A 12,431-nucleotide genomic window follows, 5' to 3' on the forward strand; every position below is an offset into this window, starting at 1 on the left:
TAAATACTTCAGTATGTACTGCTAAAAGATAAGGACTCAGGGGGCGGAGTCAAGATAGCGGACTAGGAGGACACGGAATTCGTGTCTCTGCACAACTAGGGCACCTACCAGGAACTGGTGGGGGACCACGGATGCCTAAGGCAATGGTAGGAACACCCAGTGACTGGCTTGCAGGATCCTGATTCCCAGGCCAGAGGTCGGGTCCGAGCTCCTGCGGTGGGAGCTCCGAGTCCAAACCAATGGACTAACAGAGAACCTCAGACCCCGGGGAATATTCATTGGCGTGAGGCCCCCCGGAGGTCCTCATCTCAGCACCAAGACCTGGCTCTAACCAACTGCTTGCAAACGCCAGTGCTGGAAACCTCAGGCCAAACAACCAGTAAGATAGGATTACAGCGCCACCTATCAAAAAAAAACACAAAGAAACGAAAAAAAAAAATGTTACAGATGAAGGAGGAAGGTAAAAACCTAAAAGATGAAATAAATGAAGACAAAATAGGCAACCTATCTGAAAAAGAATTCAGAGTAATGACAGTAAAGATGATCCAAAATCTCAGAAACAGAATGGGGAAAACACAAGAAACATTTAACAAGGATCTAGAAGAACTAAAGAGCAAACAAACAATGATGAACAACAAAATTACTGAAACTAAAAATACTTTAGAAGGAATCAATAACTGAGACAGAAGAACGGATAACTGAGCTGGAAGATAAAATGGTGGAAATAACTGCCAGGGAGCAGAATAAAGAAAAAAGAATGAAAAGAATTGAGGAGAGTCTCAGAGACCTCTGGGACAACACTAAATGCAGCAACATTCGAATTATTAGGGTGCCAGAAGAAGAAGAGAAAAAAAAAGGGTCTGAGAAAATATTTGAAGAGATTAGAGTCGAAGACTTCCCTAACATGGGAAAGGAAATAGTCAATCAAGTCCAGGAAGCGCAGAGTCCCATACAGGATAAACCAAAAGAAAAACACACCAAGACACATATTAATCAAACTATCAACAATTACATACAAAGAAAAAATATTAAAAGCAGCAAGGGAAAAGCAACAAATAACATACAGGGAATCCCCATAAGGTTAACAGCTGATTCTTCAGCAGAAACTCCGCAAACCAGAAGGGAGTGGCAGCACATATTCAAAGTGATGAAAGGGAAAAACCTACAACCAAGATTACTCTACCCAGCAAGGATCTCATTCAGATTCAACGGAGAAATTAAAACCTGTACAGACAAGCAAAAGCTAAGAGAATTCAGCACCACCAAACCAGCTTTATAACAAATGATAAAGGAACTTCTCTAGGCAGGAAACACAGAGATGGAAAAGACCTACCAAAACAAACCCTAAACAATTAAGAAAACGGTAATAGGAACATACATATCGATAATTACCTTGAATGTAAATGGATTAAATGCTCAAACCAAAAGACATAGATTGGCTGAATGGATACAAAAACAAGACCTGTATATATGTTGTCTGCAAGAGAACCCCTTCAGACCTAGGGGCACAAACAGACTGAAAGTGAGGGGATGGAAAAAGATATTCCATGCAAATGGAAACCAAAAGAAAGCTGGAGTAGCAATTCTCATATCAGACAAAATAGACTTTAAAATAAAGACTATGACAAGAGACAAAGAAGGACACTACATAACGATCAAGGGATCAATCCAAGAAGAAGATATAACAATTGTAAATATTTATGCACCCAACAGAGGAGCACCTCAATACATAAGGCAAATGCCAACAGCCATAAAAGGGGAAATCGACAGTAACACAATCATACTGGGGGACTTTAACACCCCACTTTCACCAATGGACAGATCACCCAAAATGAAAATAAATAAGGAAACACAAGATTTAAATGACACATTAAACAAGATGGACTTAATTGATATTTATAGGACATTCCATCCCCAAACAACAGAGTACACTTTCTTCTCAAGTGCTCATGGAACATTCTCCAGGATAGACCATATCTCGGGTCAGAAATCAAGCCTTGGTAAATTTAAGAAAACTGAAATAGTATCAAGTATCTTTTCTGACCACAACACTATGAAACTAGATGTCAATTACAGGAAAAAAAACTAAAAAATACAAACACATGGAGAGTAAACAATATTCTACTAAATAACCAAGAGATCACTGAAGAAATCAAAGAGGAAATAAAAAAATATCTAGAAACAAATGACAATGAAAACACGACGATACAAAACCTATGGGATGCAGCAAAAGCAGTTCTAAGAGGGAATTTTAGAGCAATACAATCCTACATGAAGAAACAGGAAAAATCTCAAATAAACAACCTAACCTTACACCTAAAGCAATTAGAGAAAGAAGAACAAAAAAAAGAAGACCCCAAAGTTAGCAGAAGGAAAGAAATCATAAAAATCAGATCAGAAATAAGTGAAAAAGAAATGAAGGAAACAACAGCAAAGATCAATAAAACTAAAGTTAGTTCTTTGAGAAGATAAACAAAATTGATAAACCATTAGCCAGACTCATCAGGAAAAAAACAGAGAAGACTCAAATCAACAGAATTAGACATGAAAAAGAACTAACACTGTAGAAATACAATGGCTCATGAGAGATTACTACAAGCAACTATATGCCAGTGAAATGGACAACCTGGAGGAAATGGACAAATTCTTAAAAAGCAAGACCTTCCGAGGCTGAACCAGGAAGAAATAGAAAATATAAACAGATAAATCACAAGCACTGAAATTGAAACTGTGATTAAAACTCTTCCAACAAACAAAAGCCCAGGACCAGATGGCTTCACAGGCAAATTCTATCAAACATTTAGAGCAGAGCTAACACCTATCCTTCTCAAACTCTTCCAAAATATAGCAGAGGGAGGAACACTCCCAAACTCATTCTACGAGGCCACCATCATCCTGATACCAAAACCAGACAACGATATCACAAAAAAAGAAAACTGCAGGCCAATATCACTGATGAACATAGATGCAAAAATCCTCAACAAAATACTAGCAAACAGAATCCAACAGCACATTAAAAAGATCATACACCATGATCAAGTGGGGTTTACCCCAGGAATGCAAGGATTCTTCAATATACGCAAATCAGTTAATGTGACACACCATATTAACAAAATGAAGAATAAAAACCATATGATAATATCAATAAACATAGAAAAAGCTTTTGACAAAATTCAACACCCATTTATGATAAAAACTCTCCAGAATGTAGGCACAGAGGGAACCTACCTCAACATAATAAAGGCCATATACGACAAACCCACAGCCAACATTGTTCTCAATGGTGAAAACTGAAACCATTTCCTCTAAGATCAGAAACAAGACAAGGTTGCCCACTCTCACCACTATTATTCAACATAGTTTTGCAAGTTTTAGCCACAGCAATCAGAGAAGAAAAAGAAATAAAAGGAATCCAAATCGGAAAAGAAAAAGTAAAACTGTCACTGTTTGCAGATGTCATGATACTATACAGAGAGAATCCTAAAGATGCCACCAGAAAACTACTAGAGCTACTCAATGGATACAAAATTAATGTACAGAAATCACTTGCATTCCTATATGCTAATGATGAAATATCTGAAAGAGAAATTAAGGAAACATTCCTATTTACCACTGCAAGGAAAAGAATAAAATACCTAGGAATAAACCTACCTAAGAAGATAAAAAACCTGTATGCAGAAAACTATAAGACACTGATGAAAGAAATTAAAGATGATACAAACGGAGGGAGAGATATACCATGTTCTTGGATTGGAAGAATCAACATTGTGAAAATGACTATACTACCCAAAGCAATCTACAGATTCAATGCAATCTCTATCAAACTACCAGTTGCATTTTTCACAGAACTAGAAGAAAAAGTTGCACAATTTGTATGGAAACACAAAAGACCCTGAATAACCAAAGCAATCTTGAGAAAGAAAAATGGAGCTGGAGGAATCAGGCTCCCTGACTTCAGGCTATACTACAAAGCTATGGTAATCAAGACAGTGTGGTACTGGCACAAAAACTGAAATATAGATCAGTGGAACAGGATAGAAAGCCCAGAGATATACCCATGTACATATGGTCACCTTATCTTTGATAAAGGCGGCAAGGGTATAAAATGGAGAAAAGATGGCCTCTTCAATAAGTGGTGCTGGGAAAACTGCACAGCTACATGTAAAAGAATGAAATTAGAACACTCCCTAACACCATACACAAAAATAAACTCAAAATGGACTAAAGACCTAAATGTAAGACCAGACACTATAAAACTCTCGAGGAAAACATAGGAAGAACAACTCTATGACATAAATCACAGCAAGATCCTTTCTGACCCACCTCCTAGAGTAATGGAAATAAAAACGAAAGTAAACAAATGGGACCTTATGAAACTTAACAGCTTTTGCACAGCAAAGGAAACTATAATCAAGATGAAAAGACAACCCTCAGAATGGGAGAAAATATTTGCAAATGAAGCAACTGACAAAGGATTAATCTCCACAATTTACAAGCAGCTCATGCAGCTCAATATCAAAAAAAACAAACAACCCAATCCAAAAATGGGCAGAAGACCTAAATAGACATTTCTCCAAAGAAGATATACAGATGGCCAACAAACACATGAAAGGATGCTCAACATCACCAACCATTAGAGAAATGCAAATCAAAACTACAATGAGGTATCACTTCACACCTGTCAGAATGGCCATCATCAAAAAATCTACAAAGAATAAATGCTGGAGAGGGTGTGGAGAAAAGGGAACCCTCTTGCACTGTTGGTGGGAATGTAAATTGATACAGCCACTATGGAGAACAGTATGGAGGTTCCTTAAAAAACTAAAAACAGAATTACCATATAACCCAGCAATCCCACTCCTGGGTATATACCCTGAGAACACCATAATTCAAAAAAAGGCATGTACCACAATGTTCATTGCAGCTCTATTTACGATAGCCAGGACATGGAAGCAACCTAAGTGTCCATCGACAGATGAATGGATAAAGAAGATGTGGCACATATATAAAATGTAATATTACTCAGCCATAAAAAGAAACGAATTTGAGTTATTTGTAGTGAGGTGGATGGACCTAGAGTCTGTCATACAGAGTGAAGTAAGTCAGAAAGAGAAAAACAAATACCGTATGCTAACACATATATACGGAATCTAAAAAAAAAGGTTATGAAGAACCTAGGGGCAGGACAGGAATAAAGACGCAGATGTAGAGAATGGACTTGAGGACACGGGGAGGGGGAAAGGGTAAGCTGGGATGAAGTGAGAGAGTGGTATGGACTTATATACACTACCAAATATAAAATAGATAGCTAGTGGGAAGCAGCAGCATAGCACAGGGAGATCAGCTCGTGCTTTGTGACCACCTAGAGGGGTGGGATTGGGAGGGTTGGAGGGAGACGTAAGACGGAGGAGATATGGGGATATATGTATATGTATAGCTGATTCACTTAGTTATAAAGCAGAAACTAACACACCACTGTAAAGCAATTATACTCCAATAAAGATGTTAAAAAAAGAAAACAATAAGGACTCTTTATTTTTAAACATACTGCAATTCTATTACCTCATTAAGAATATTATCAACAATTCCTCAATATTGTCAAATAGCAAGTTCAATTTTCCTGTCTTTTTTACAGTTTAATTGCTCAAGTCAATATCCAAACATGTTCCATATACCCATTGCTTATATTTTTAATTTCTTTTTTCCCTTATAACTCAACTCCCATTTCTAGTTTATCCAGCACTAATAACATCACCATCACATGAAAAACTTGAAAACAGAACCATCTAAGGAAAGGTAAAAGAAGATATTTAAAAATTAAAATTAAAAAAAGCACTTATTTTCTTGTACATGCTTGTTCCCCAAGTGAAAAGGAGAAAGATGCTGTATTCTTACTACTTTTTCAGATTCTTTTCTGGTTCAGACAAATCTGAACTTCCCTGGGCTTCCATGGGCACACTGGAAAGTGATGGGGAAAGGTACAAGGCACTCTTGCTTTCCCCACAAGAGCTTTGTGCCCACAGGCTGCAAAGGGAGAATCACATGTAGAAGGAGTTTCAATTCCACAGTGGGGCAAGGTGGGATTCTTCTCTTTGCAAGAGTCTGATATGAGCTATCTACCACTTTAAACATCATGTAATAGATACATTCACATCCAAAGCACCAAATGAAAACACTCTAATAAACTGGAAGACCATTTACATCTTATCACCAAAGTAATGCAACTCCTCTTTACGGATTGCACTCCATCCCTAAAGGGTCAGAGTGATAAACTCCCCAAAGGTGCAGGATTTCCCCAAGCTAGCAGGTTTTTTCTTCCAATTTGGATCCGGCTCACTAATAAAATCTCATGGTCTTTCCTGAGACCGTAACCAGCTGAGCATGTGAAAATTCAATCTTATTCCTTTTAAGAGGAAAGCCCTCCCCTTGGCAAGGTGACGTGCCAGGCCTGGGTCTATTTTACTTTCTTTTCCTTCTGCAGTCCGCAAATCCACTCACCAGAATCGTTGTTTACCAGGCAGGAGAAGGAATCCCCTCTCCAAGCTGGCCGACCCTAACCAAGGGAGAGTCCACCCTGAGGTCGGAGGTCCCCACCACAGGAGCTGGGAAGCTGGACCAGAGGCGTGGCCTCTGGGTTCAGAGCCAAGAGGAGGAAGACATCAGTGTGGCAGCACCTCCCAAGCCCATCACAGGCCTCGTCCATGCGCTATGTGGCAGGATGTGAGAGTCTGTCAGGAAATAATGATTGCTCAAGTATTTTCTTCTACATCTTCAGCCACGTGGGAGAATTGAAGGCAGAGAGCCATTCGCACTAGGTTATTATTTCCCTGAAGTCAGGGACCATCTCTTATTTGACACTGAATCCCTAATGCCTAGGACTACACTGGGCACGGTGGACACAGTAAGTTTTCATTTAATCCAGGAATAACGGTCAAAGTACCCTTTCTGAATACAGTTATTCCGTATTCTATTTTCCCCAGTGTGCCCCCCGCCAACGCCTGCTTACCTCAGCGCGAACCTTAGAAAGGACACCACAATGATGAGCACCAGGCCGACAAGGAATGCGATACTCACGGCTGCAAAAATAAAGAAAACGTATCATCACCAAAAGCTGTCGTGTCATCACAGTGAATCAGTAAATGAAAAATGCAAACAATATGAAAAAGAATGTATATATACGTATAACTGAATCACTTTGCTGTATAGTAGAAATTAACACAACATTGTAAATAAACTATAGTTCAGTAAAACAAATTTTAAAATTAAAAAAAGAAAAAGGGGGCTTCTCTGGTGGCGCAGTGGTTAAGAGTCCGCCTGCCGATGCAGGGGACACGGGTTCGTGCCCCAGTCCGGGAAGATCCCATATGTCGTGGAGTGGCTGGGCCCGTGAGCCATGGCCGCTGAGCCTACACGTCCGGAGCCTGTGCTCCGCAATGGGAGAGGCCACAACAGTGAGAGGCCCGCATACCGCAAAAAAAAAAAAAAAGAAAAAGGCAAACAAATAAAAATGGAAACATATGAAGGAAAAGCCTATATCCTTATGTGAAATTTCTTATTAACAACTGAGAATACTCTTCATGAGGGAAGCGCTAATTTTCATCATGAAAAATATCAAACATACACAAAAGTACAGAGAACTGTACAATAAACCCACATATAGCTGTCACCTAGATTCTAGAATATCAAACATTGCCACTCTTGCTTCATCTACTACTACTACTCACCCTTTTTTTTTTTCCACCTGAAGTGTTTTAAGCAAATCCCAGACATCAAGCTATTTCATTCCCACATCTTCAGGATGTATCTCTATGTACGTCATGCAATTCTTACGTGACCCCCTGAGGAGGACACTGTATCGCTTCTGTAGGACGCTACCGAAGACACACGGCCTCTTCTGGGTCATAAGAAGGCAGCAAGCAAACCAAAGTAACAAAATAACTGGCCAGTCCTCTTCAAAAGCGTCAAGGTCATGAAAGACCAAGAAAGGCTGATTAGAGGCCATGAGGTTAGATTAGAGGAGGCCTGGGAGACCTGATCACTAAATGCTCTGTGGGACCCTGGACACAAAACGGACACAAGTAGGACAACTGGAGAAATCTGAGAACTCCGCAGCTCAGTTAATAGCGCTGTGTGCCTGACATTCCTGGTTTCAATCACTGTACATGGAATCACTGTACTGTGATTATATAGTTTAGGGGCTTAGGGGAAGCTGAGTGAAGGGTATATGGAAATCCTGTTTTGCAACGTTTCTGTGAGTCTAAAACTATTTCAAAATTAAAAGTTTCTTAAGAATGGACCTTTTGCTGTATAAGCACAACGTCATACAAAATTAATAATTCCCTGGCTAACACTGAGTCCATATTCAAATTTTTCTAGTTGCCTCGAAAATGTGTGTTGTAGTCCATGTGTTCAAATCAGGATCCAAGCAAGGCTCGCATCTCGCCTGCATTGTTAACGTGCCTTAAGCTCCATGCATTGGTCCACAGCCACTGACTTGATTTACACGAGGCTGGCTGCCTCCTATCAGGGCATCTCATTCGCGGTCTAGATCTGCCAGGACCCCTCGCCTGGTGTCACTCAACTTGTTCCTCTATCCTCTGTGCGTTCTATAAATGGGAAGTTAGCTGTAAAGCCTTGGCCGAGAAGTCCCACTTCTCTGGCAGGAACGCGTCGCAGGTGCTGTGTCTTTCCCACCACGTCCCATCAGGAGCACCTCCTGCTTCAGACCTTGTGCCCGATGCCCGCATTCAGCTGGTGAAGGCCTGTCCCCTCCCGTGTAAAGTTCCCCTTTCATTGGATGGTTCCATCCACTCATGGCTTTTGCCTAAATCAGTAACTTCAATGCACATTGCAAAATATTCTGCCACATTATTAGCTGGATTCCTTCTCTATAGAATTTACCCTCATCACCTAGAACTATTTCGTTACCCTAAGATATAGTCAAAACAGGAAAGGCAGGAGAGATGATCCTGCCTTCACCAGGATCATCAGTTAACACCAGGTGTCCTTGTTACCCTCAAAGGCAACCAAAATATTGTTTTTGTTGGGGGCCTTGTGCTTTTTAGCTTCATAGTGAACTCACTGGTTTTTGTATGTGCAACGTGTTTCTGTCAATTACATTCATTATTCTTTTAATGATTAAATCATCCCGCGTTGACTCTTTCACATTGGCTCTAACCAGTGTTCTTCTGACAGTCTTCAACAGCGTCACTGTGTACAGTACTTATTGTTGGAACAGCCCCAGGGATTCCTGATACTATCTACTGGGGGCTTGGAGGGACAGATTTTCTCCAGTGGAGTTATTAGAGAACGAACGATCCCTCCTGAACCCAAGGGGACCTCTGGACAGTCAGAGACACATACAGGAAACACTGTACCCTAAATCCTAAAACAAAGAAAGACACCTGACAGCCAACTTCTTATTTCTAGTTTCTTTCCACTGCATTAATTTTTTTGGCTTATTTATACTTCATAATACAGTAAATAAAAACTATGAGAATATGTTGATACATCAAATAATTTTTTGTATGTCACATAATTTTCTTAGTCTACACCAATGACACAATAAATATATTATAAATATGCCATAACTGAGACAGACAACCTATAATCCAGGATTTAAATTACCCGAAATGTCGCAAACAGTACTCAAAAAGTAAAACCGTTGAAAATGCAAATTTACCAAGAGGGACTTCCCTGGTGGTCCAGTGGTTGAGACTCTGTGCTCCCAGTGCAGGGGGCCCAGGTTTGATCCCTGGTCAAAGAACTAGATCCCACATGCATGCTGCAACTAAGGAGCCTGCGTGCTACAACTAAGACCTGGAGCAGCCAAATAAATAAATAAATAAATATTTTTAAAAAATAAAAATCAATCAAGAGCATGTACGTACGAAGGTTACTGTCAACTGGCTTCTCATTAACGACCAGGTCACATGCAATTTCATTGACTCCATCGTGGGTGTGCTTTACCAAGAGAGAATAGTTTCCAAATTCCCCAAATTTGTATTCCAGCCTACAAAGATTACGGAAAATGAAGAAACATCATTAGGTTAGGAAATAAGCAGTTGGATGTTGGTAATGTCACCCAGGCAGAGTGACAGGCATTCCTGGGTGCAGATCAGGGAAGACACAGAAAGATATTTTGAGAGAAGAAGCTAAAAACCAAACAGGAAAAAAATAGTAGAGAGAAAGTACAGGTGTCAGTAGGTCACATCATAGCAGGTACGAACCTACAAACTTGCTTCTCCTCCGCAGTGTCATTAAGCTGCAGGATGGATCCGTGCTGGGTGCTCACAGCCACAGCCTCAATGCTGGGCTCCCCGGGTTTCCTGCTCTGGGAGACGTCAACCAGGACCTGGAGCAGGCACTACACGATCCAAGCACAGGTCAGGTGTTAGGGGTTTGACAGTCTGTGGTTGCTGGGTATCCAACTGAAGACCTGAGATAACTTTTCCTTCATGCTTATAGAAAACTTTTACACTTCAATAATTTAGGTAAAATTTGCCTACATAACTAGGTGTTGCTATGGAACTACATAATCTTTGTTCATAGGTACATTCTTCACATAATTAACAAATACAGCATCCCTTTAATCTTGCATTCTATGGTTTTACTTAATATTATTTAACAAATAAACTTCCATGATTCTACCTAATTTGCATATTTATAATTTTTAATGGTTGCATTATATTCCATCAAATACTATCGCTATGAATACTTAGGGTGCTTTCAAAGCTCGTTTTATCTTTTTGTATATAACTTATATAAATTATATTGCTTTGGAAGATATATAATTTAATTATATGATATATAATAATATAAATCTACTTATATTTATAATTTATATAAATTATATTGTTTTAAAAGATCTACACATGATGTTCTTATTCCTTTAAACTCTTTCCCTAAGACAAATTTCCAAAACTGAGATTACTGGATTAAAAAAATAATCATTTTAATGGTTCTTGTTACACGTGGCCAAATAGCACTCACATAAGAAAAATTACAATAGATTTATTTCTCATCAGCCTTACCAGGACTTCATATCATTCTTCCTTTTGTTCAGGTACTAGGTGTTTATGATACCACAGCATTAAGATTACATTTTAAATTAGAAGTAGATTAAATAATTCAATTTTCTTTTGCTCTTTTATGTTCCTTATGGTGTGAACCACCTGGTAGACACTCAATTCCCTCAAACAGAATCTTAGAAATCTGTCCTCGTACACTGCAACATGAAACTTCTAACTCTCTCAAACGCTTCTCCACTCTAGTGCTTTCATCTTATTATGTTGTTGTTTTTAAAGTTTTACAGAGTCACACTACTCTGGTTTGTTATTTCTTCTATGGCTTCATGAGTTTAACAATGTATTCTGCATTTTTTAGTATTTGTTAAATTTGTGGGTTTTGTTTTTTTTTACTTGAATCCACTTGGGGTATTTGACAGATGGTATCCCATAATTCTAAATACCTTTCCCATGGTTTTAGCTGTTAAATTCTTACGTAAATTAGATTCTACTTCTTATACTTCGTTTGGCCCGTTGGTCTTCATTTATCTTTTTTGGCTACATTCACGACCGTGCTCTGCGATACTTCTTATCCGGTACAGCAAGTCTCCGTACCATCCGTTCTCCTTTTGGGCCATCCTCTGATTCTCTTGCACACTTACTTTTTCATAGACATTTTGGAATTATTTTTATGCAGCTTCTATAAAGTATCCACAAGCAATTGTGTTGAATGTATAAACTAATTTGGGAAGTATTGCCATTTTTCCTACGTTTAGGTGTCACATCAGCGTGCATTGGCTATTTCTCCATTTAGCCTATAATTTTCCCATTAAAATTTTATCATTGTCCATATATATGACCTCTTATAGATTCCTCAAGATGAAAATATAAGTCATCATAAATCTCTCAATATGCCAACTTATTCTACCTGATAATTTATTTAAGATTTTTACATCCACATTAATTAGAAAGATTGACCTGCATTTTCTGTCATGTCTTGGCTAGATTTTAAGATCAACACCCTGCAGAATGAATCAGATACCAAGACATCATTTTTTTTATTGTTGTTATATTTAGGGTCAGTTTATATAGATTAAGAATTATTTATTATTTGAAAATGCAGGAGAAAATGACCTATTTTTAGGTAGAGAAATTCATTACAACTCTCCAGATTCTTAATCAGTTGCTGATCTATTTATATCCTCAATTTCTTGAATCAATCTTCATATTATATTTTTTGAAGGAAATCAATCAATTTTTGTACTTTAAATTGATCAGTCTTAACTGTTCATTGGACCATAATTATTTCAATTTCTGTTGAAATATAATTGCTAATTTTATTAATTTCCATTGTTCCCTTAAATGTATCAATAATTTATCAATTGTGTGACTTTTATTTATTTTTTAATTTTTCAAATTTTTATT

The 12,431-nt window shown here is 38.4% G+C and overlaps 1 protein-coding gene across 1 annotated transcript in view; it reads right to left on the reverse strand.

Moving 5' to 3' along the window:
- The window catches only part of HGSNAT (heparan-alpha-glucosaminide N-acetyltransferase), a 48,731-nt gene that overhangs the window by 26,587 nt on the left and 9,713 nt on the right, over positions 1 to 12,431 (reverse strand). Inside the window, exons 4-6 of the mRNA XM_079908937.1 lie at positions 10,230 to 10,366; positions 9,891 to 10,012; positions 7,007 to 7,076 (exon numbers count right to left, since the gene is read on the reverse strand). Coding sequence (XP_079765063.1) covers positions 7,007 to 7,076; positions 9,891 to 10,012; positions 10,230 to 10,366 — 329 coding nt within the window. The remainder of the gene's footprint in view (positions 1 to 7,006; positions 7,077 to 9,890; positions 10,013 to 10,229; positions 10,367 to 12,431) is intronic.

This window comes from Stenella coeruleoalba (assembly GCF_951394435.1).
Source record: "Stenella coeruleoalba genome assembly, chromosome: 21".
In the NCBI taxonomy this organism is placed as follows: domain Eukaryota; kingdom Metazoa; phylum Chordata; class Mammalia; order Artiodactyla; family Delphinidae; genus Stenella; species Stenella coeruleoalba.